Source organism: Sciurus vulgaris (genome assembly GCF_902686455.1).
Source record: "Sciurus vulgaris genome assembly, chromosome: 1".
Lineage (NCBI taxonomy): Eukaryota > Metazoa > Chordata > Mammalia > Rodentia > Sciuridae > Sciurus > Sciurus vulgaris.
In genome coordinates, this window is record NC_136461.1 from 28,155,801 (window position 1) to 28,179,098 (window position 23,298).

General features: G+C 39.9%; 1 protein-coding gene across 1 annotated transcript; it reads right to left on the reverse strand.

The window, feature by feature from the left end:
* Positions 1–425: 425 nt before the first annotated feature.
* Positions 426–23,288, reverse strand: SF3A3 (splicing factor 3a subunit 3). Its single transcript, XM_079113409.1, has 17 exons — positions 23,108–23,288; positions 22,776–22,823; positions 20,898–20,950; positions 20,692–20,797; positions 18,252–18,324; positions 17,793–17,884; positions 16,951–17,033; positions 15,187–15,325; positions 14,629–14,697; positions 14,180–14,247; positions 13,899–14,006; positions 13,246–13,315; positions 11,150–11,314; positions 10,946–11,056; positions 8,933–9,023; positions 1,899–1,954; positions 426–732 (listed from the first exon to the last, which is right to left on the reverse strand). The coding sequence occupies exons 1-17, from the start codon at positions 23,201–23,203 to the stop codon at positions 655–657; spliced, it is 1,506 nt and encodes a 501-aa protein (XP_078969535.1). The 5' UTR covers positions 23,204–23,288; the 3' UTR covers positions 426–654.
* Between the last annotated feature and the right edge of the window lie 10 nt (positions 23,289–23,298).

Consider the following 23,298-nt stretch of genomic DNA (forward strand, 5'->3'; position numbering starts at 1 on the left):
TTTAAATAAAAAAGGCAAGGCTTGGGGCCATGCATAGTATTTTTTTTCCCCCAATAGTGGTGGGGATGGAACCCAGGGCCTTGCACACAGCAGGCAAGTGCTCTACCATTGAGTTAAATTCCAAGTCCCACACTTAGTTCTTAAGAGCATCCCTGGCCCACCCTTCCCATCCTTCCTGAGTATGAGCACTGATGACTGGTTCAACAAAGGGCAGGGTTCACCCTTGGGTGATGCTCCTTTGGGGAAGTGACAGAAAAGAGGTGGGGATGGGGAAAGAGGTTAGGTCAGAATCATCTCACATATCTGGCATTAACAGGTGCTCATTAAACCTTGGCTGCTTACTAAAGTTGGTGAGAAAGACAAAGGAAAGTATTAATAACTAAAGAATTGCATTAGCGCAATCTTGGGTTTTAGAAAAGGACACATTCAGAATAAGGGATTAGTTTTATTTTCCCACAGGATCTTTTTTTAATATAAAACAAAGATAAAATACATCTCAACCCTGTAATCTGTCAGCATGCCTTGTTTCTACAAGATGCATGCCAGACCATAAGACTATGTAGCAGTCTTTAAGAGCATTTGGTTGAGAGAAATAGAAAAAGAAGACCTTAGGGCAGCCTGGGCAAGCCCAAAGGCTGAGCTACATCCTGCACTCTAGAGCAATCCTTGTCTTTTCAGATCCTCATACGTCTTCTTATTTACAACATTCCCACTGGAGTCTTCATACTCTTCCTAAAAAGGAAGGGGTACACTTTGTTAGCTAAACTTCCCAAAAGAAACATCTGGGAACAATCTCTGGGCACCTGAGCTCACCTAACCCAATTCCATGGGATATCCTGTTTACTCCCCCCCCCCCCCCTTTGTACTAGGTATTGAATCCCTGGATGCTCTACCACTGAGCAGCATTCCCAGCCCTTTTAAAATTTAGAGACAGAGTCTCACTAAGTTGCCCAGGCTGGCCTTGGACTTGTGATCCTCCTGCCTCAGCCTCCTGAGTTGGTGGGAATACAAGCATGCCCAAAGCACCCAACTATACCCTAGTACTCTGAGTCTGGCATTCACCTAAGACAATCTTTCTCAACAGGGGTTCCATAAGAGAATTAAATTCTCTTCTAGATATTGAGAATGGTACCAGGCATAGCACATCTGTAGGGTATCTGAGTTAAGAGTTCATTCAAATCACTTTCTGTGTTTAAAATAAGAAACTCTGGTTGAGAAAGGATGACTAGGAAAACATTTTTCAAATGGTTCCCAAGAGCCCCAGGAACTACAGCAGAGGATGACAAGGAGGCCAAAAAGGCCAAGTTTCCCCACTTCCAGAACAATCTGCTTCATATATTGGAGTTCTAAATTACAGCTAGAAAGGTTTGTCCCTGCCCCCTGCCTCCGAATTAAAAAAGAAACACTGAAAACCTGTGACCTTAAAGTAAGGGAGGCTATGGTTAGTTCCTGCAAAACCTGGGGTCAGTCACCACCGTACTTCACATACATGTCATTTCCCATCCCTGAAACCCGTTGCTTGGATGATGACATGGAGACCAAAAGGACACCTCCCTACCCCTGTGAGAGGTTCATCTCTTGTGGAATGTGTTTTTCAAAGGAGATCTAATTACGACATGGATTCCTTAGTTTATGAATTCCCACAGCAGGATGAGAGACGGAGTACACCTGCTTGCCACTTCAAGATTTCAATGGGAAAACACAATCTGTCTATAGATTTAAAGTGTAAAAGACATTACAACTAAGTTGGGGGTCATACCTCAGGAGTCAATTAACAGACATTGTCTGTTATACTTGCTACTGAAGTAAACCAAGGACCACCATTCACTTCCCTTCTACATGGTGAGGGACCTCTGCCACCTGATGCTGTCCCCAAAGCAGTCCACATGAGCACCTACCTCAGTGTCAGGCTGCCATCTTTCTGAAGCCTTCTGTAGTTTCAGCTTGGCCCATACTGCAAAATGAGAAATAAGCAGCAATTAGGAATTACTGGTCATTCTACTGGGTAGACAGTGCCACAACGCTCCCCATCCCCAGCAAGATCCTCCTCCCTCTCCTCTGCCTTTGAGACCTTTACCTGCTCCAAACTGGAATTTTGGTTCTGAATTACCTACAGACAAAGCTTTTAATGCAAAATTTACCTAATATTGCTTTGCTGTGGAAGAAAAGGTAGATCAAATATAACAAAAGATCTCTTAGAATAGAGAAATGACACTCTTGAAGAAAAAAGTTAAGTGGAACAACCTCTGGGAATTACAGGAGAAACCAATCTACCTTAAAGTTTGGAGAAGGAAAAAAATATTAGATATTGTCAAATATGTTTACTTAAAGTCTGGTACATATATTTCAAATTCAGAGAAAAAGAGGAGAAATACATGGGCCAAATTATATTGCTATATGGTGTATATATACAAATATGTAACAATGAATTCCACCATTATATACAACTATAACATACTAATAAAAAAAGAGCGAAAAGAAAACAGAAAAAAGGCGAAAATATGGTAGCCAGAGTCTGAAAGGTAAAATGATTCAACAGAAAACAGAGACATTAAAATAAAAATTCTGACAATTCAAGAACAGATTACGTCCTTGACTGGGCACAGTGGTGCATGCCTGTAATCCCAGCAGCTTGGAAGGCTGAGGCAGGAGGATCGCAAATTCGAGTTCAAAAACCAGCCTCAGCAACTTAGCGAGACTGTCTCTAAACAACAGGCTAGGGATGTGGCTTGGTGCCAAAACAAAAATGATGGTGGAAAAGTGTAGAGCAGTAGTGGATATGTAACTCTTCACAAAAATCTGGAAGTTATTAGAAAAATGTGATCATCACTGGGTGCCAGCATGGGTTCACTAAGAATAAATCAAGCAAAATAACTGCATTTCCTGTTTTTGGGGGATATTATTAAAAAAGCCATAGATATGAATATCATGATTTTAGTAAAGAAATTACTTTTTTAGATTATATCCATGGATTTCATTAAAAACATGTAAACAACCTATGGCTACCATAATAAATAAAAGGGAATGTGGTTTAGAGCACTTGCCAGGCATGCACAAGCACGGTGAAAAAAACAACTAAAGAAACCAGTACAGTATGGAGGAAGGAGAAAGACTGTTTGAGAACAATCAGGGGTTTCATGCCTGGCTTGTTCCATGTACAAGCCATTGGACCTTGGAAAAGTTACCTAACTTCTCTGGACTTTAGATTTTTTTGAAAATGTGGGTGACCCACTACTTCACTGGTTGTTCTTTTTTTTGGCCGTGCTGGGGATCGAACTCAGGGCCTTGTGTTTGCAAAGCAAGCACTCTACCAGCTGAGCTATCTCCCCAGCCCCACTGGTTGTTCTTAAGACTAAGTATACAGTATCTCTTATTTACCTGCCACACAGCAGGCACTTGATAAGTGGTAATTAGTAATATTAACATTAAACTTAATAAAAATATGAGTGACTTTGGATCGTACTCCTCAAACTCTGAAGAAGGGCCTAGAAATGTAGATGAGGATGACAGCTTACATTTAACCACCAGATACATACTATGCTATGGTGTGGTTGTAACATTTACCTGTACTACAACCTCATTTAAACTTTGAGGCAACTTTATGAAGTAGATATGATATTATCACCCTCCTCTTAAGAGATGAGGAAATTGAGGAACTAAGAGAAGTAACTTGCTCAGGGTCTCACAGCTAGTAAGTGATGGAGTGATGAACCCCACCAGACCGCTTCTCTAGAGTCTGCATTCTTTTTTTTTTTTTTTAGTTGTAGATGGACAGAATATCTTTATTTTATTTATTTATTTTTATATGGTGAAGACCAAACCTAGTGCCTCACATGTATCAGGCAAGTGCTCTACTGCTGACCACAACCTCAGTCCTGCATTCTTTTTCTTTTTTTTTTTTTTTTTTAAAATCTTTATGTTCCTTTATTGGAGCAAGATTCCTGACCGGTATACAGTGATGTATTTACTGAACAGAGACCTGTGCAGAAATTACATACTATCCATCTAGATAGGTTTTGGTTATACTTTGCCTATTGATGGAATAGTTCCATATATAAAGTTTTATACAACAAAAAGCTTTGAATTTGACCAGGCTGTCCATTAACACCTCTGAAAAAGTGGCATTTAATTTCAGCTATATGTTACAGCATTAAAAAGCTTATGCATTAGGTAGCTTTTCAAAAAGTCCTGCATTCTTAACCACATGAAACTATCAGAAATGTGATTTTGTGCCAACTTCAACTCTGAAGCAGAACACATCAAAACACAAAGAACCTAACAGAAAACATCAACCAAATCCTAGGGTTAATAGTCAATGGGAAATTAAAAGCAGAAAAACAATTTTTTTATGATCAAGATAACAATATTGATTAAAGACAAAATAAAAGCTGGGCACACACAAAATAAAAGTGGTACACACCTATAATCCTAGCAACTCCAGAGGCTGAGACAGGAGGACTGTGAGCTTAAACCCAGCCTCAGCAACTTAGTGAGGCCCTAAGTAACAGTGAGAATCTGTCTCTAATAAAACATAAAAAAGGGATGGGGACTTGGTGGTTGAGCACCCCTAGGTTCAATACCTGGTACCCCCCCCCCAAAAAAAGAAAAAGACAAAATAAAATTTACTGAATCATTATGGAAATAAAAAAAAGTATAGAATTTACAGTGCTTCAGATGACCAAGATATATTCACCTTGTATGCATAATTCAACCAAATAATATATATTAAAATATTGTGCAAAATGAATAGTTTCAGGTCTACTTTGTAATCTATGTGAATAAGAAGTACAAACAAACCTAACAAAAGCCAAGATATTTCTTTCCAGGAAAGAAAAAATTCAAATAGAGCAATTAATACACTTAGAATAAAAAGTATAAAAACCTCTATCAAGAGTATTGATGATTGGGTTAAAAACAGCCAATACTTGCTGTCAAACTGTATTAATTAATTAGTTTTTAGAGACATGGTCTTGCCAAGTTGCCTGGCTGGCCTTCAACTTACCATCTTCCTCCTCAGCATTCCAAGTAGCTGGGATTACAGGCATGTGCCACTACCGCCTGGTGCTACAAAACTTTTGATGGTTGGGGAAAGGTCTGAGTGTAAGAGAATCTAAGGAACAAGGTGACTGAGTGAAGGCAATGAAAGACAATGAGAGTGATTGATAGTTACAATACAATATTGAGTGTATGTGGCTTCAACAACACAATAAATTATATGCAAAACTGGCAGAAATACAAGAGACCAAATTTAAGTATCACATGAACCTATCAGAATTAAATATGAATAGATTATGAAGTATAAAACTGAAGACTTGAACACTACAGAAAGAGCAAACTAATCCACATGTGGAGAGAAGTACTTCTTTTCAGGTGAACACAGATCTTTCAGCAAATCACTGATTCCATACTTGGACACAAAAACATAGTATATCCTGGACTCAGGATGTAGCTCAGTGGTACAGTGCTTGCTTAGCAGGCACAAGGGACTTGGGTTCCATCCCTAGCACCACAAAACAAAACAAAAACAAAAAATCCATACCCTGAAGACAGATCAATATAAATAAGAGTTCAAAGTGTTCACATAGAATTAAAGTACTCTTTAAAATAATTCTTTCTTTTTTTCTTTTTTGTTGGTGTGGTACTGGGGATGAAACCCAGGGTGTGCTATACTAAGCTACAGGCCCGTCCCAGTCCTTTTTTTTTTTTTTTTTAGACAGGGTCTTGTCAAGTTGCCCAGTCTGGGCTCAAACTTGATATTCTCCTGACTCAGTCTCCCGAGTAGCTAGGATTACAGGTGTGTGCTACCTTATTCAGCCTTAATTACATTTTCTCCCCCGGTACTGGAGATAGTATCCAGGGGTGCTTTAACACTAAGCCACATCCCCAACCCTTTTTATATTTCATTTAGAGACAGGGTCTTGCTAAGTTGCTTAGGTCCTTTTTAAATTGCTGAGGCTGGCTTTGAACTTGCAATCCCCCTGCGTCATTTTCCCGAGACCCTGGGATTATAGTTAGGTGTGCACCACTGCAGCCCGCTTAATTATTTTTTCTTCCAATTTTTATTTGTTCTTTAGTTATACATGACAGTGAAGTTTATTATAACATATTTACATAAACATGGAGTATGTCTTATTCTAATTAGGATCCCAGTTTTGTGGATGTATGCGATGTTGAGATTCACTGTGTTGTGTTCACATGACACAGGAAAGTTATGTCAGATTCATTCCACTGTCTATCCTATTCCTATTCCTCCTCCCTTCCCTTTATTTCCTTTTGTCTAATCCACTGAACTTCTATACTCCCCCTGACTCCTGCTTAATTACTTTTTAAAACTAGAAAAAAGTCAGCCACAGTGGCACATGCCTGTAAATCTCAGCAACCTGGAGGCTGAGGCATCCAACGCAACTTTTAGTGAGACCATATTTCAAGATGAATTAAAAAGTATGGAAATACAGCTCAATCACAGCACCCCTGGGTTCCATCCTCAGTACCAAGAAAAGAGCAAGCAAGTAAAGAAATAAGTTCAGAAAAAACATCTTTAATAAATAAAGCTCTAAGTACAACACATCAAGACCCGATATTTCCAATGAAGTCCTTATAGAAGGACACCTAGTAAATGCTTGTATTAGAAAAAATACAAACAGAGAATAAGTTCTTGATTAAAGATTGAAGAAAGGAATAAGCGAGATTACAGAAAGCACTAATAGGAAAACGGAAATAATAAAACTCAGAACAGAAATGAAACACATGGTTCTCTACTTTGTCATAAGAAATTACTCGAGTTATTAACTTATGATCTCAGAGCAGTCCCTTTGAATGAAGGAGTAATCTCTGTGTAAGATAGCAAGTTCTAAGCAACAGAAAAGAATATAGCACTAATCTAATCTATTTTGTCATAAATGTGGTTTTGATCACTAAACTTGACAATATCTCAAAAGAAAATAGAGAAAAGTACACGTATGAGACTATAAACTCGACATTCTTTCCTATAAGTAATAAGTAAGATGGATCTTAGTAGTTCATATTCAACACAGGACCTAACTTTTTCGAATATTCAGTTAGTTATGATTCCTAGCTTACAAGGGCTTGATCTAAGCTTATTCCCATGAGAAATGTTGACTAAATGAAGAATGGATTTTGAGGTTTTGAAAATGGTTAACTTCTCAAGTGAAAATATCAAATACCCGACATCTAACTTTTTTTTTTTTTTTTAACAGGAGCACACACCATCAAGCTGGACAAAACTATCATAAAAGTCTTCGTTACATATGACCTGTGGTCTGTTGCTGATTAATACAGTACTTTTCTTGTGTGATTCTTAACACTTCAGCACAATTATGATCTCAGTACATTATATGGAATAACATCTAAAAGATAGGTTCATCTCTGAAATCATGTTTCTCCTATCCCAAGTTGGCTGTGCAGCTATTAAGTAAATACTTCAGCTGCCATATTGGGAGAGCTAGGAGGGTTAACACTTGTATTAAGATAAAAAATTAAATGCAAATTTGAAAGTAAAAATGTATCACCTTTGTTTTTGCAGCTGGCATACTGTAAACCTTACATGGTACAAATAAATCAGCTAAGGCACATTATAGAACATAAGAAATAAAAAATGAACTAAAATTTATCAGTGCTACAGAGCTAAAAAAAAATACATCTAAAAAAAAGAAAGCATTCAAAATGTGGAGTTGATTCATTCTATGAAACTTTAATCCTATTTAAATTTCTCCCAACAAAGTAAAGGACAAAAATGAGAAAGTAAAGAAGCTAACTGGGAAATCTGGCAATAAGATACATTATAATCTCACTGGAAACACTGTTTACAAAAATTATTTCCTTTCTTCCTTCATATGTTGGTTCACTTTTAAAAAATTTTTAGTTGTAGACAGACATAATACCTTTATTTTATTTATTTATTTTTATGTGGTGCTGAGGATTGAACCCAATGCAATATATGCAAGGCAAGTGCTCTACCACTGAGCCACAACCCCAACCCCGAAACACTCTGATCCTGACTGTAAAATTAGTAAGGAAAGACATGAAAGCAGGAGAGGAATTCCCAAAGCTAACTACATACAAAAAAGGCAGCAAAGAACCCCCAGAATCCACAGGTTAAATCAGCATCAAGAAGCACATCAGAAGGTCACTTCTATTTGGGGTGGCCATGGAGCATCTGACAAGTGAGATGGGAGCCAAGGAAGCAGGCTGGGCAAGCAGCTGAGCAGTGCTAAGTGCTGCAGGCAGCGGGCACCTGCAAGGTGACAGTGGAGTGGTAAAGTCCCTTTCTTCTCAGTCTAATCAGCCTCAAGTGAAACTTGACAGAAAAGAGATGAACCAGAAAAAGAGTCTGCCAGGATGATGTTAATAGCAGAAAAACTCTCACTGCCAGGAAGGTAGGAAGCCTTGGACTGAGGTCGCCTGGGCACTTTGGCAGCACATTTCCTGACATGCACTCCACTTCACTTTCACCATGAAGTATTTCTACCTTTTTCCCTTTATATCAGTGGTTCTTAAATTAAAACCAATTCAGAAAAACAAACATACAATCATTTGCCCAAAATCTTGCATACAGGGGAGTTCACAGACTCAGGTTAATCAAAAGCCTTTTTACAACTCAGCATCAGGCTCTTCTCAAGGAGGAAATGATTAGTACTGCTAACTCACTCCCTTCAAAAATGCAGTAATTGGGCTGGGAAGATAGCTCAGTTGGTAGAGTGCTCGCCTCGCAAGCACTAAGGCCCTGAATTCAATCCCCAGCACTGCAAAAAAAAAAAAAAAAAAAAAAGGCAGTAATTATATGACTGCTCTAGCTTTTATAGATCTATAGCCTACTTCCCCTGGGCCTAGATACAACAGGTGCTGGGACAGTGAGTTAGAAGAGGAGGGGTCATTTGGTCTGGTCTAGAGAGCAGTCAACAAGCATACTTACAGGAGACAGCATCTTCAATCTGTGTCACATTAGCGAAGTGGGCAGTGTTTGGAATGCCCAGACATCTCATGCCATGGGCATGACGCCACTCCTGGAACAGAGAAGCAAAAGAACAATATGAAATGGAATGGCTGAAGCAGAGCACTAACTCTGTTCAAAAACCCTAACCTGGACCTTTGAAAAAGACTTCAAAAAAGACAGCATTCTTTTTGTGGTTTATATTTGTAAATAGTTGGTTATAACTGACAATATGGTGATATTTCAAAGCAGCACTGCGCTATATTGGTTTTTTTTTTTTGCAGGTGAACTTGGTTTTAATCAAATTCATCTATAATTATTCAGTTTTATACAACACACTCAGGCAATGGTTATTTACATTTTTAAAAACAAATTTTGTTAGAAAAATATAATAAAATTGTCTTTGTATATTCATTCCAGTGCAATTATATAAATTTGAAATACAATATACCTCAAATGCTTATGCACTGAGTCATGCAATGTGCCAGATCATTTCCCTGTATTATCCCATTTAATTATCACAATTCCATGAGTCGATATTATTATCTCTATTCTTCAAATGAAGAAACCAGGGCTTAGAGAATTTACTTATTCAAAATCATTTCTGAAAAAGAATCAATATTCAAATGCAAACTACTTTGGCTCAAAAAAAGTATTTCATCATCACATGTTTACACAGTTATACTTTTGAAAGTATTTTCATGATAATTTTAAGTGAATATTAATCAAGTACATATCAATTATGTTACAGCTACATAGACCTAGCATGATGGTTCAGAAGCACAAGATATATTTGTTTTTCACCATAAAAAGCAATGTGTTCAGTCATGATGTCCTCTGATAGAAACAATGACTTTTTGTACTAGATTTCTATCACTAAATTGGAGTGAAAACTCAATTATTCAGTTCAATTAGATACTTAATGTAATGTCTATCACCAAAGAATATATTGGGTTTTTAAAACCTAGATTCTAGGGGCTGGGGTTGTGGCTCAGTGGGACAGTGCTTGCCTAGCACAGTGCTTGTGAGGCACTGGGTTCGATTCTCGGCACCACATAAAAATAAAGGCATTGGGTCCGCCTACAACTGAAAAATATAAACAAACAAACATAGATTCTAGATTCAATAGTCTCAGAGACAAAATCTCGGGGTCAAGACCACAGAAAAACAAAACTCTAACCTGCTGCCTATTATGCTGTGGAGAAGCTGACAGTCCTAATGTCTACCACCAGCATAAGGGATATGATGGCAGGTTGGCATCATCTTTGTTAAGTAAAGGAGAAGAAAGTTTATTAGGTAGAAAGGATGTGAAAGAGAGCAGGGAGAGACACTGAGATAATGACAATTTTGGCTCCTAGATGGCACACAGCATGTGCTTCATTCTGGATGCCTAACCCAATAATTTGAGGTGGTACTGAGAAAGATGCAGAGCAAGGGACTAAGAAAAAAGGACCCCAGGATCAATTAGCAGCATGAGTCTAAGGGAGTTCATACAAATTCACCATCCTTGGTCTGGCATGGGTAAAATTTCCTTTCAAATACTAAGAACTGAAGGCAGAAATGAAACAAGGGTGAGTCCATTTTCTAGAGTACCACCCAGACAGTGCCCTATCTCAAGAACTGCTTGATAAATGTCAGCACCTTAGTTTCTTTCTCTTCTTTTTTTTTTTTTTTTTTGAAAAGAAACAAAGGCCCATTTAAATGGAGAGCAGAGTAATAACCTAGGGTCAGAAATGATCTAAGATGCTAGCAGAAAGAAAGAGAAACACAAGAACAGCAAGAGGAAACCAAAATAAGGTCCAATAGCTGAGTGTGGAATGCCTCCAGAAACCATCTCAGGTACTAAAGGCCCGCACTGGTGCCAAGGGACAAATGCCACGGATTCTGTTCCCTTCAGCTCTAGACGCTAGTGGTCCTTGCAGGTTGCTTCTGTCCTTCTCTAAAGGTCTTGTGTTTCTGCTTTATTCCCAGGAAATATGGCTCTGAATTCCTTACAGCAAAGTGCCGCTGGAAGGCCTTAGGCCCTCGGTAGGTGTAGTTTCCACAAATCTCACAGTTGTAGTTGATATTTAGGCCATGAAGCTTATACAGCCAGTAGGGAATGGGCTAAAAGAAACCAAATGAGAAAAAGCATTAATTTACTGTTTGCATCTGCTTCAAGGGTGGGGAGTGGGGACAAAGTGGTAGTGTGGGACTGACTTTGCCATCCCAGCCCAGGGGCAGGTTTTTGGGGTTATAAATGATCTCATTCTCTTCATCTTCACTTTCACTCTCACTAATCTGCTCTTCCTCCTCCTCTTCGCGCTCTTCTCCTGTCCTGGCTTGCTTGCGCTGTACATTTTCATGTGTGAGCTGTCGCTGTTCCTAAGGAAGGTCATAAGTGAAAAAGTAAAGTCAGGACAAGGTGGTACAGAAAAAGAGGGAAATTTCCTATTTTCCTATAACCCTGCTGACTCCTCACTTCCAAGGGTTTGGTTCTTTGTTGTACAATAAGGCAAAGTTCTGCCTTCTTACCAGAACTCCTTTTCATCAGGCCCTACTGAAATATTTCCTGAACCAGTCCTTTCTTTTCCTTCTTGTTGTTATTGCCCTAATCAAGGTGACCAATTTCTAAGTCACTCTGAGTCTCCCCATTCCAAACTAGTTTCCATTTTGCTGCCATATTTGTCTGTTCATAAAACCAAATCCAATGGTGCATTTTCCTGCTTAAGATTTTTTTCCCTTTTACTTTCTTTTTGTGGTATCACAGACTGAACCCAGAGCCTCACATATGCCAGGCAAGCACTCTACCACTCTGCTACACCCCTAGCCCTTAAAGAACTTTTAGTGGCTTTCTATAGTTTACAGAACAGTTTAGACAAAGTCCAAATTTCCTTCATAACTCTCCAAAATTTTCTCTGGCCACTCCTTCCCTCACAAAGCACACTTCAGATCAATGGACTTCTTATTTCAGGACGATGCAATATCCTTCCATAATGTTGTACCTTTGTCCTTGCTGTTGCCTCTAACTTGAAACACTTTCTTTTTCTGTTTAGAAAACTGAATCTCAGTGTATTATGCCATGTTCACATTACACTGCAAGTATTTGTCTCCCTTGACAACAATGTGAGGTTTTAAGGGCAAGAGGCCATGAGAACATTCACTACTGTACCCCCAAGTTTAGCATAATGCCTGAAAATCAACAGACATCAATAAATGGAGAAGTAATGGCAAAAATCTTATTGGTGTATGAGAGTAACTTCTGGAAACCACTGGGTTAGAACTTGTTGGAATTTCAAAGAGAGGTGCCACCTCCTCGCAGGGAAAGCAAAATGCTCTCAGAGAAGGGAGAAAGTAGTGGGTACCCTGTCAACAGCCCATGCAGCCCAGCCACCTTCAGAGGACAGGAAACTCAGTCTGCTGATCATACTAACACAGCCCATATTCATTCACTATGGAGAATGTGTGTTCCCAGGGTTTAATATCTGGCTAGCTTGTCACTGAAAGCAATCATAAGAGAACCAACAGGTGACTAGTTCCACAGCTACAAAATGGCAGGGTCCTCAAACAAGGGCAGAATGAACATGTCCATGGCAACTGACAAAGATATGTAAACAAATTCTCTGGGCCAGTTCTGAGAACGCCTGCAAAGGGAAAGGTTCCAAGAGCAGCTGGGAACTGCACACAGCAGACACACCAGAAGGCTGGTGTTCTGGAGGACTCTGGGAAACTGTGCATCTTCTCTGAATGAGTACTGTGCTTCCTTCCACCTTCTCTTCTCAGAAAGGAAGAGATGTTCCTCTTGTTTCTCCCCTCCTTTCTCTTGAGACAGGACTTTTCCCCATCCAGTCATCTTTCAATACTTGAGAGATCATTCAAGCATGTTTACAGCCAGCTTTGTGCTACACCAAGCTACCCTAACCAAATTTCCAGAATCTTCTTGACATCTAAGAAATGCCTTTCCATAATACTTCATACCAAGAAGTGAGTGGCTTTTCTCTTACTTGTCTTTTGAGGATCTGCTTCTTGGGCCACCCCTCAACATATGCTGAAGTTCAGGCAGAGTTTGCACTACTCTGGATACTATCTTGACAGGGACGTCTATTCTCTACCTGGTCTTTCAGGAATTGGGCCGCTGTGGGAATATCACCTAACAACAAACTAGGGAACTAGAGAAGGTCCAAGGACCCCAAGAGAAGCCTATTTTGTACTGAACTAGTTTAGTACCTGTCCCTTCCTCTTGACCTGGGGGAAACATCCTTCCCTGCATACCTGTCTCTCTTACTCCCACTCACAGCCCTCAGCAAAGTACTCACCCCGAGAATCTCCACATATTCATAAATCTGGGCTTCAAGGAAAGCAATGTCCTTGTTCCGCTCAGTGTCACTAAGAATGAGAAACATGCTATATCACTCAAGAGTTCTTTCTTTCACCCAAAGCTTTGTTCTTGAAGTCTGGGAACATTTATATTTGCATTAAAAATTACAAGCATATAAGAAAATAGCTATGAAAAAACTAATGCTCTGTTCATCTTAGGACTCAAAAGTCCTGAGATTATTTCTTAGAATGAACACAGGCTTCCCTTTTGAACTCACCATAGGTGAAAGACCTATTAAGACCATCTGAATCTCCATCATTACCATCCATGAAGGAAATGTGGTAAAGAATAACAAGCTCTGCAAGTGGGCAGACCTGGGTCAAAAACCCTGGCTCTTTTACTTAATAATTGCAAGGCACAATTACCACATGCTACCATTTTTCTGAGTTCTCATCTGAAAAAATCAGGATAACAATGACTTTTCAAGGTTGTTGAGAGAACTGAAAAAGGACTAGGGATGTAGTTTAGTGATAAAGTGCTCCTGGGTTCAATTCCCAGCAACAAAACAAACAAAAATTCTCCACTTTGGTAAAATTCTGCATGGGAACAAAATTTGAAAATCACAGAAAAGGTGCCACCCCTGCCACTCACCGCTTAGTGCCCTTTGATTTTGGATTTTTGGCAAACAGAGAGGTGTCAAGAGATTCTAGGGACTTTCCTTTGGTGCTGAATAGCCTCTGGGCTCGCTCTTCTAGGGTCCTAAGAGGATGGAAAGGGCAGAGAATTTCAGGGTGACTTTACTACACAGTCTTGCTTATTTTTTGCAAGGGGGGGTTGACAAAACAAAGTAGATCAGTGACATAAAGGATCACATAAGCATATGACAAATAGGACAGATCTGATGGAAAAAACAAAACATAACAGTCTCTTACCCCCCACATTTCAGGCCTAAAGCTAAGAGTGCAGATTTCAATCTGTCCAGACCCAAGGAGGCCAACTCCTGTACAAAAGAAATAAGTTACAATATTACATGAATACATTTTGGGAAAGGACTAATCCAGGCTGATGGATCTGGGTTCCTGAAGGTAGGGCTGGACCACAAGTTCCATACCTAATTCCCTAGCAAAAAGTTCAAACTCTTCACAGGACTGATTCTGTAGTCATATTCAGACTTAACCAATCTGGTTGTATTCCCTCACCACAACTACAGTTTAACATAGTAGAATCATTTTGGACTTTTCAGAGTACTCAGTTTTTCCTTTGTACCTTCCACATTCCCACAAAATGTTGTCTAATATTACTATAGTTCCATGGCATTGAAGACAGAAGAGTAAATGGTCCCTTTACAGGCAAGACCAGTACTGCTGCTGAGAAAACATACCTCCCAGGAAGAGAATGCAGAGAGGTCAAGATGGGCTCCAGCATGGGTCAGGGCACTGCTTGTCTCTTTCTGGCAAGAACAATAATATGATGTTTATTAAGACAAAGCCAAGGGGACCATTAAAATTACCAGGTGCTAGCGGGCTTCCTTCTTATATACATCTATTGAGCATCAAGTTCCTACAGGAACAAGGCAAAAAAAGCACATGACCTAGTCTTTCCCTCAAAGTTCCAGAAAAACTCAAGCTTATTCCCAGGAGTGTTAATATATAGATTACTACCACAAAATCTGATGTGTTTTTGGTTAGCAGGAACCATACAGCAGTTGTGATGTGGCTGGTGAAAATCCTGGGCCCAGGCAAATGGTCCCTGAGAAACTCTGCTGCACAGTACATGAAGAAAATCTAGCACACTTGGTAGGGAACACCCCTTGGCCAGTGCTGATACTGAGGGATTGGCACCCAGTGCCCTGAAGTGGAGGCTCAAGATTAAAATATGATAATTAGTTCAATACCCTGGCTCATCCTCCACTCACACCTCCAACACCAAGGAAGCTCACCGGCCATCCAGGAAAGGTACCATTATCCCATTTCTTCTCAAACTCAGTCTGAATCTTCCCAAAAAGTTCGTTCTGATCTTGAAGGGGTTTCACTCTATCTGTGTAATCCTGAAGGTACTCAAGCAGCATCTCTAGGTATCTATAGAGAAACATGCAATACAGAGAAAGCAAACAAGGTTTCTATCTTTGATATATTGCTACGCCTTGTAGACTATACTTAAAATCCTAATAGTTTTTGAAATAATACTCATTTTTAATCTTTTTTTTTCCCCCAGTGCTGGGATTGAACTCTGCACCTCATACATGCTAGACAAGTACACTACCACTGAGTTACACTACTAGTCTAATACTAAAAAAAAAAAAAAAAAATTTTTTTTTTTGGGGGGAACACTGGGGATTGAACCTAGGAGTGCTTTTCCACTGAGCTACATCCCCAGTCCATTTTATTTATTTATTTATTTATTTATTTAACTTTTTTTTTTCAGGGGGTTGGGTGGGGTGGTAGGGACCGAACTCAGGGGCACTCAACCACTGAGACACATCCCCAGCCCTATTTTGTATTTTATTTAGAAACAGGATCTCACTGAGTTGCTTAGCACCTTGATTTTGCTGAAGCTGGCTTTGAACTGAAGATCCTCCTGCCCCAGCCTCCCAAGTCACTGGGATTATAGGCGTGTGCCACCACACCTGACCCTTTTATTTATTTTGAGGCAAGGTTTCTTGCTAAGTTGCTGAGGCTGGCCTCAAACTTGCAATCCTCCTACCTTGGCCTTCCTGTTACTACACCTGGCCCAATACTTTTTTTTTGTTTGTTTGTGGTACTAGGAACTAAATCAATGGCCTCTTGCATGCTAGGCAAATGCTCTACCACCAAGCTACATCCCCAGATCCCCCACAGTTATTATTTTGAAAAAATATTTTTAGTTGTAGATGGACACAATACCTTTATTTTTTAAATTTATTTTTATGTGGTGCTGAGGATTGACCCCAGTTACTCACACATGCAAGGCAAGCATTTTATCACTGAGCTACAACCTCAGACCTAGTTTTTTAAGTGAGCTTATAAATTTACTCTTTTCCCAACACGACTTTAATTCTGTTCTTTCCTACTTCCTTTCATTCTCATGACATAATGACCAGTACAAGGTCTTAATTAATTCATAAAGGATTTTAGGTAAAAGGAAATTAGAAGAAATTAGGGATACAGAATCACTAATCAGGGGCATTATTAACACAAACCTAAATTTCCATTTGATAATCAGACCTATTGGCTGGGGTTGTAGCTCAGTGGCGGAACACTTTGCCTTGCATGTGTGAGGCACTGGGTTCGATTCTTAGCACCACATAAAAATAAACAAATAAAACAAAGGCATTCTGTCCATTTACAACTAAAAAAAAAAAAAAAAAAAAAAAAAAGTCAGACCCAGGCACCTTACTTTAGCCACAATCTGAGAAAGTCTATTTTTTCCCATTAAACTCCAAAAACAGAGTTCCCTGAATGGGAGACTTCCTTCTACAATTAGAAGAAAATCAAGAACAGTATTAGCATAACATCAAAGATGTGACAACAGATACACCCTTTTCCAAAGCCAGAATATTCAAATGCTTTAAAACCACATCATCTGTAACACTTTCCTTCATTATCCAATAAACCTGGAAGTCATTCATGTATGCCTTATAGGCAACAAAATTCAGAACTTCCCTTAAACCATCATATTATCTCTAGTCAAATCTAGCAGAGTCCTGGAAGCTATTATTGCCTACCTCTTATACTCTGCATTCTTCCTTTCTTTAGGAATGTCAAATAACTGGTCAAAGATGGACAGGTATGTGATATAATCCAGCTTCTGAAAAGAGGAAAGACCCAAAGAATCAGTTAAGTGATTATACTAAATTACAATATAACCTCGAATAAGTGAAATCAAATTGAGTGTTCTTGGGGTTGAGGGGTGAAGCTTAGGGTTAGAGTGATTGCTGCTATGTGCTGAGGGCCTAGGTTAGATTCCCAGCACTGCACAACAACAACAACAACAACAACAAACTCAAGTGAAAACTGAATGTTTGCTAATGAAGCAAACATTTGCTAATGAAGTAAGCAAAAGTGAACTAGCTCACTTTAGTTTTTTTTTGTTAACGTTCAATTCCTACAAGTGTTAATTCCACTAACCCACGTAGAAGAATATCAGACATATAACTCTTACAAAATAAAGATCAAGCCAATGAACAGTAATCAAAGAAACATTTGTCAAATACTGGTAAAAATCATGTTTTATCTCCCACGAGCACTCAGCATTGTGTTCACCTGACACAGGAATCTGTTTAGTACTTATGGGTTAAAAAAAATTATTTTTACAAAAGTAAAACATGCTTGTTGCATTAATAAACTAATATTAATAAAATATGCTTACTGTAGTCACTGTAGAAACCTGATTTTCATTTTGAATACTGTTCCATTCCAAGAAAGTTTATCACCTCTTTTAACTTATACAACAGTTACACAACCCAAGGAAGAAGCTCTGTAATTGCTTCATGTCTAGTAGTTTCAACCCAATCTCCTGACTTAAGTCCCCAGAATCAGAACTTCTCTCCCCTCTCCTGGGTCTTACCTCAGATGCCTTCAGGTTAATGTACTTGAGGTAACAGTCATGGAGATCAAGGTACCGCCCATATCCCTCTTCATCTGTGAACTCCACCAGGTCTGAAGGAATCAGGAATGTCAACAATTCATACACCCATAGACCACTCTCTTGGACTTGCCTTTTCAAATGAACTGCCTGTCCCAAGTTCCATGAGGCAGCCCTTCACCCAAATGTCTTCCCTAAGCTCAGAAAGTGAAAAGTCCTTAACTTTCTAAGCTGTTGAATTTGAGTTTAGATAGCACAAAATGAATATTTTGCACAAGGCACATTTAGAATGTTAATCTAGCCCAGAAACCAGTAAAAGGAAAATGAGCAAGAAAACCTGGCTACCAATTTCTCTAAGGCCCTGTGGGCAAATCTGAGCTCTGTCATTAACCTGTACTTTTGTACTTTTTGTGATGAAGGAAAACGTTAAACCTTACTTACTTTGTGCCTCTTCGCTTGGATTCTCACGAGCTTTCAGGAGCTCCTCAAATTCCACTGACATAGGCACACAGATCTGAGGGAAAAGACAGAAAAGCTCAGGTGTGTTTCTCAAAGTAAAAGTTATAATGCCATAGGAAAGAGTAGTACAGAAAGTTGGACTTATTTTTCTTTTTTTTTAATGGTGCTGGGGATTGAACTCAAGGCCTTTTACACACGAGGCAAGTGTTCTCACCGAGCTACACCTCCAGGCTAGAAAGTTGCACTTCTGACAGTTGGTCTTGATTTTTCATACAGAGCCTACAACTGTTCTTTACCTAACTCACTACCTTTCTCACTCCTTCCCTTTACTAGGGATTAAATCCAGGGCCTCATACATGCTAGGCAAGCACTCTATCATTAAGCTACATCCCCAGCCCTTTTAATATTTTATTTTGGGATAGGGTTTTGCTAAGTTGCTGAGGCTGATCTTAAACTTGCAATCCTCCTGCTTCGGCCTGCTGAGTAGCTAGGATTATAGACTGTTCTACTGCACCCAGCTTCTTTTCTTTTTTTGTACTATTTGAGTAAAACCTGCTAAAGTGCTGCTAAAGTGCAGTGGAGCATGCCTGTAATCTAAGGAGGGAGGATAATAAGTTTGAGGTCAGCCTGGGACCCTGTCTCAAAATAAAATACAAAGGGTTAGGAATGGAGTTTGGTGTGGGGTGCCTGCCTCGTATGTAGAGGCCCTGGGTTCAACTCCAGTACCACACACACACAAAATTTGAAACCACTGCTCTATATATTTAAATATATGTATTTGTATAAGCACATTCCTTCCTACACAAAGATTTTAATTTTGTTTTTTACATAAGCAGACTTGCTTTTTCCACTTAATATATCTTGGGCATCTTCATTCATTTTTTAAAGCATTTTTTAAAACTTTATTTATTTATTTTTATGTGGTGCTGAGGATCAAACCCAGAGCCTCACATGTGCTAGGCAAGTGCTCTACCATGGAGCCACAACCCTAACCCCATCCTTCAATCGTTTATTTAACATTTATTCCTCTTGACCTTTCAATGATGGCTGAAATAAGGTTAACATACCAGAATGGCACTCATGTCTTCTCCCCTGGTTAACAGATCATACTCTGTCCTTTTTCCATCTGTTTCTTCAAGCACTTACATCTCCCTATCTTTTGACTTCCCTGTTTTTTCCTCTTCTATTTCCTGCCAGTCTTTCAAATGCACGTTCCATACTCCATACTCTACTGACCCATTATCTACCCTTTACCCCTATGACTAGCTTTCACTCCCATTACTTCAATGAAACAGCAAACCCGGCAGCAACCAATCAACAATAGTTGACACCATAACTGCCTTTCTGATGTGATCTTTGTGGTGAAAGTCCTCCCAAGATCTTTTCTGTTAACTATTTTATTGTAAGTGTGCTCTCAGGCACAGAGAAGCTCTGACAGTCTTCTTTTATATTCTTTCTCCCAGAATGCTGTGATTAGTAACTTCAACCATCAAGTTCATGTGATGATTCCTCCAATCTAAATCAAAGCTTTCATCTCTTACATGAGCCCTAGTCACCTAGTTCAAACTGCTCACAGGACACTTTTAATTACATATAACACTACCTAAAAATCTACATATGTAAAAACCCATTGTCTACTCCTTCTTCCTTATTTCTATCAAGAGAACAAACAACTTTCCAGTTGTATAGGCATGAAAGTTCAAAGTTATCTTTGTCATTCTTCTCCACTATTCCTGAAATCAAGGACAGCAGTGTAAGATGGGTTCCAGACAACTGTATCATAATCCCTACTCCCTATTATCTTAAAAGTCAGCAGACATTCATTCTCACAAAATATGATAGGATCATAAAGAAGAATCAATTTGGAAGGGGCAGAAGGAAAGATATTTCATGAAAGAGTTGGCCTCTGAGTTGAATCTTAAAGGTATGGATGAGCTCTGAAAGTGAATACAGTATCTCTGTATTAGCTGGATCTTCTAAGTAGAAGATTTCAAGATAGTTTGGAGCACAAACAATTTATTGGGGGCAGAAGAGTCCTTGTGAAAGATTAGGAGAAAGCAGTACTGGGTAGGGAGAGACTAGACTATGATGCAGATTTGACAAAATCTTGACCAATCCAATGGGGAGCTCTGTAGCAAAGATAACTCAACAAAGAAGCCTCATACTGGACAGATATAGGCAGGCCCTAGGGTCCCCACCATGTTGTCACTGGCTGAGGCCTATGAGGAAGAGTATGCATTGGTTTAAAAATTGAGAGGATCCTCAAAAAACTGTAATAGGATGTCATCTAACTAAGCTCCTTGCATTTAAATGTCAAGTTCTTGAAGGGACATTTGAGCAGCACATTTCCATTTTCCTAACAGCTTTTCTTACTAGTATGCTCTTTGGGTAGGTTCAGAGAAAATACTTTCTCAGGTCATACCTCATTTGGGTGCTTCCGATGGAATTCCTTTATTTGCTTGAGTCTGTTATAGAATTCAGCAAACTCATTGGGTCCTGAAATAGCATTAAGCTCCTCCTTTCGTAATCTGCAATTTCAAGAAAAATCCAAAGAGCACACAAAATCAGTCCTTTAACCATAGCTCCGCAAAAGCATTAACTCCTGGACTAGTTATGACTATTACTTACCCATCTTTATCATCATACAAATCCCTCAGGTTCCCACTGACCTCCATATACCTCTGAAAGGCAAATGCAAACCCATCAGAATGAAATAATTTATACAACCACAGAGTTAAGCAACTAACAAGGGCGCTTTAGTCAAACCCTAGGAAAACCTCATGGGACATGGTCTTAAAAAGTTCCTGTACTTTCTAGTACCTCTAGGAGACAGCTTGATTCCTAGTTGTACATAAAAACAGGTAGATATAATTAAGTGATGTGATTTGAAGGGTGGAAGAGAGCTCTAATCTTTATACATGACTGATGCCTAACTTTTGTCTATAAGAGACTTATTTCACTTTGACTTAACCACCTAAGATCCTCAAAGATAAAATGGTGGTCCAAGATGATTAAAAAAACATAAGTAAAACACCACATAGCTTCCTTTGGAGCCAAAGTATATTAACTCAGGATGGTACAGATGACAATCACTTCTCCAAAACTTTTGGGACTAGATTTGTTTCCAAATTTAGAATATAGAAGATATTGGGCTGGGGATGTGGTAATAGGCTTGCCTAACATGGTTAAGGCCCTGGGTTTGGGCACACTGTACAAAAAAAAAGAAAAAAAAAGTGTATATATACATTTGTGTGTGTGTGTGAGAAAGAGAAACTGGGGATAGAACTATTGAATTCAGGGACACTTTACCATTGAGTTACAGCCCAAGTGTTTTATTCTGAGTCTAAGTTACTTAGGGTCTCCCTAAATTGCCAAGTCTGGTCTTGAACTTGGGATCCTCCTGCCTCAGCTTCCGGAGTTGCTTGGATTACAGGTGTGTGCCACTGTGTCCAGCAAAAAGTACCATACATATATTATGAAACATCCCTAGTGGAAACTGTGCACATATTAATAGTTCTGCACTTCAAGCCCTAGCAGAGCATGCGTGCACACAACACACATACACACACACAGACACATACATACACAAATCTGCACTAAAACTTATGTATTATTTACTAAATGGGATAAAGACCACAAAAAGTCCCCATTGGTTCAGGACAGGTTTAAATGCCAAATGAGATCTGGTAAAAGTTATTACCAAATGAACTATCTCCTCCTCTCCAAAAAGCATTCCTTGTATTTTGGATTTGGGAACTTATACAAGGGTCTGGAGTCCTGTAATCTAATTATCTCCTAAAAATTAGAAGATAGGGTTAGGCCTTTCACTACTTTCTAAACGGAAAATACATGTAAATGCAGAAAGTGTAGTACAAGCCTCCATTAACCATCGACTAGCTTTAAAAATTATCAATGCTGTTTTCTTATTAGTTTTTTAAACAATTTTTTGTAGTTGTAGATGGACAGCATGCCTGTATTTTATATTTGTTTATTTTTATGTGGTGCTAAGGATTGAACACAGTGCCTTACACATGCTAGAACAAGGGCTCTGCCACTGAGCTACAGCCCCAGCCCGTTATTAGTAATAAGAAATTGCATTATTACCAGGCAGAAGCAGTTTAGAAGCCAAAAATACTCTGAAAACAGTGTCCTGGGAGGAAAGCACAAATATACAGTACTCCTCTTTTTTTCAGAAGAGATCATATCTTCTGTACCAGATTCATGCACACCTAATAACAACTCTTTGCACATCCATGGGATACGACATGCTAGAAAGAGCATCTTTCCAAGTGACGAAGAATGAATGAGTTCCCCACTCAGAGAAATCAGGAAAGGACGACGCAGCACGCACACGTTCGGCAGCCCTATGGACATCTGCCTAGGCAGACAACCCGCGATTGGCCAACCGGTTACCTTTGGCCGGGGCTCACGGTGAGACCCCCCACCTCTCCCGCCCTCTTTCCCTGCTCATCCCGATCCCAGGAGAAGCGGGCAGCGGGCACTCACATCTTGCATAGCCCGGGTGCGGTGGTCGGAATTGATCTGGTCCCGGAGCTGAAGAAAGGTAAACAGTGACACAGACGCCGTTAGAGTGAGTTCTGGGGTAGGAAAGGCCGCCCGAGAGGGGCGGAGCGTCCACGCTCAGGTCTTAGCGGCTGCAGCCGAGGGGCCTCCAGGCTGCTCGGCCCCAGGAGGACGTGACCAGGCGGGAGCCGGGAGGCAGCCCCGGCGGTAGGCGGGGCGGGGCGCGGGGAGGGCCCGGGGCCAAGGGAGCTCTCAGAGTTAAACGCGGAGCAGGGCCCGGCCTCTGATGGAGCCCCTGGCCAGGCCCCACTCACCGTAGACTTCTTAGTGAGCATCTCTTTGGCCATGACGTCCATGAGCCGTTCTTTCTCCTCATGGTATCGCCGCTGCTGCTCCAAAATTGTCTCCATCTTCCCTTCGTCGCGACACCTCAATTCACACCACCAACACGGCCGGAAGCAGCTTCTGCCGCTTCGCGCGCCTGCGTCCCTGCGCTGTGCATCCC

Excerpts from the sequence above, each read along its gene's own strand:
- SF3A3 (XM_079113409.1), bottom strand. The coding sequence starts at position 23,203 with ATGGAGACAATTTTGGAGCAGCAGCGGCGATACCATGAGGAGAAAGAA. Across the intron at positions 14,248-14,628 it reads CTGCATTCTCTTCCTGGGAG|GAGTTGGCCTCCTTGGGTCT; the intron begins GTATGTTTTCTC and ends TCTTTTGTACAG. Across the intron at positions 733-1,898 it reads GATGGCAGCCTGACACTGAG|GAAGAGTATGAAGACTCCAG; the intron begins GTAGGTGCTCAT and ends CTTCCTTTTTAG.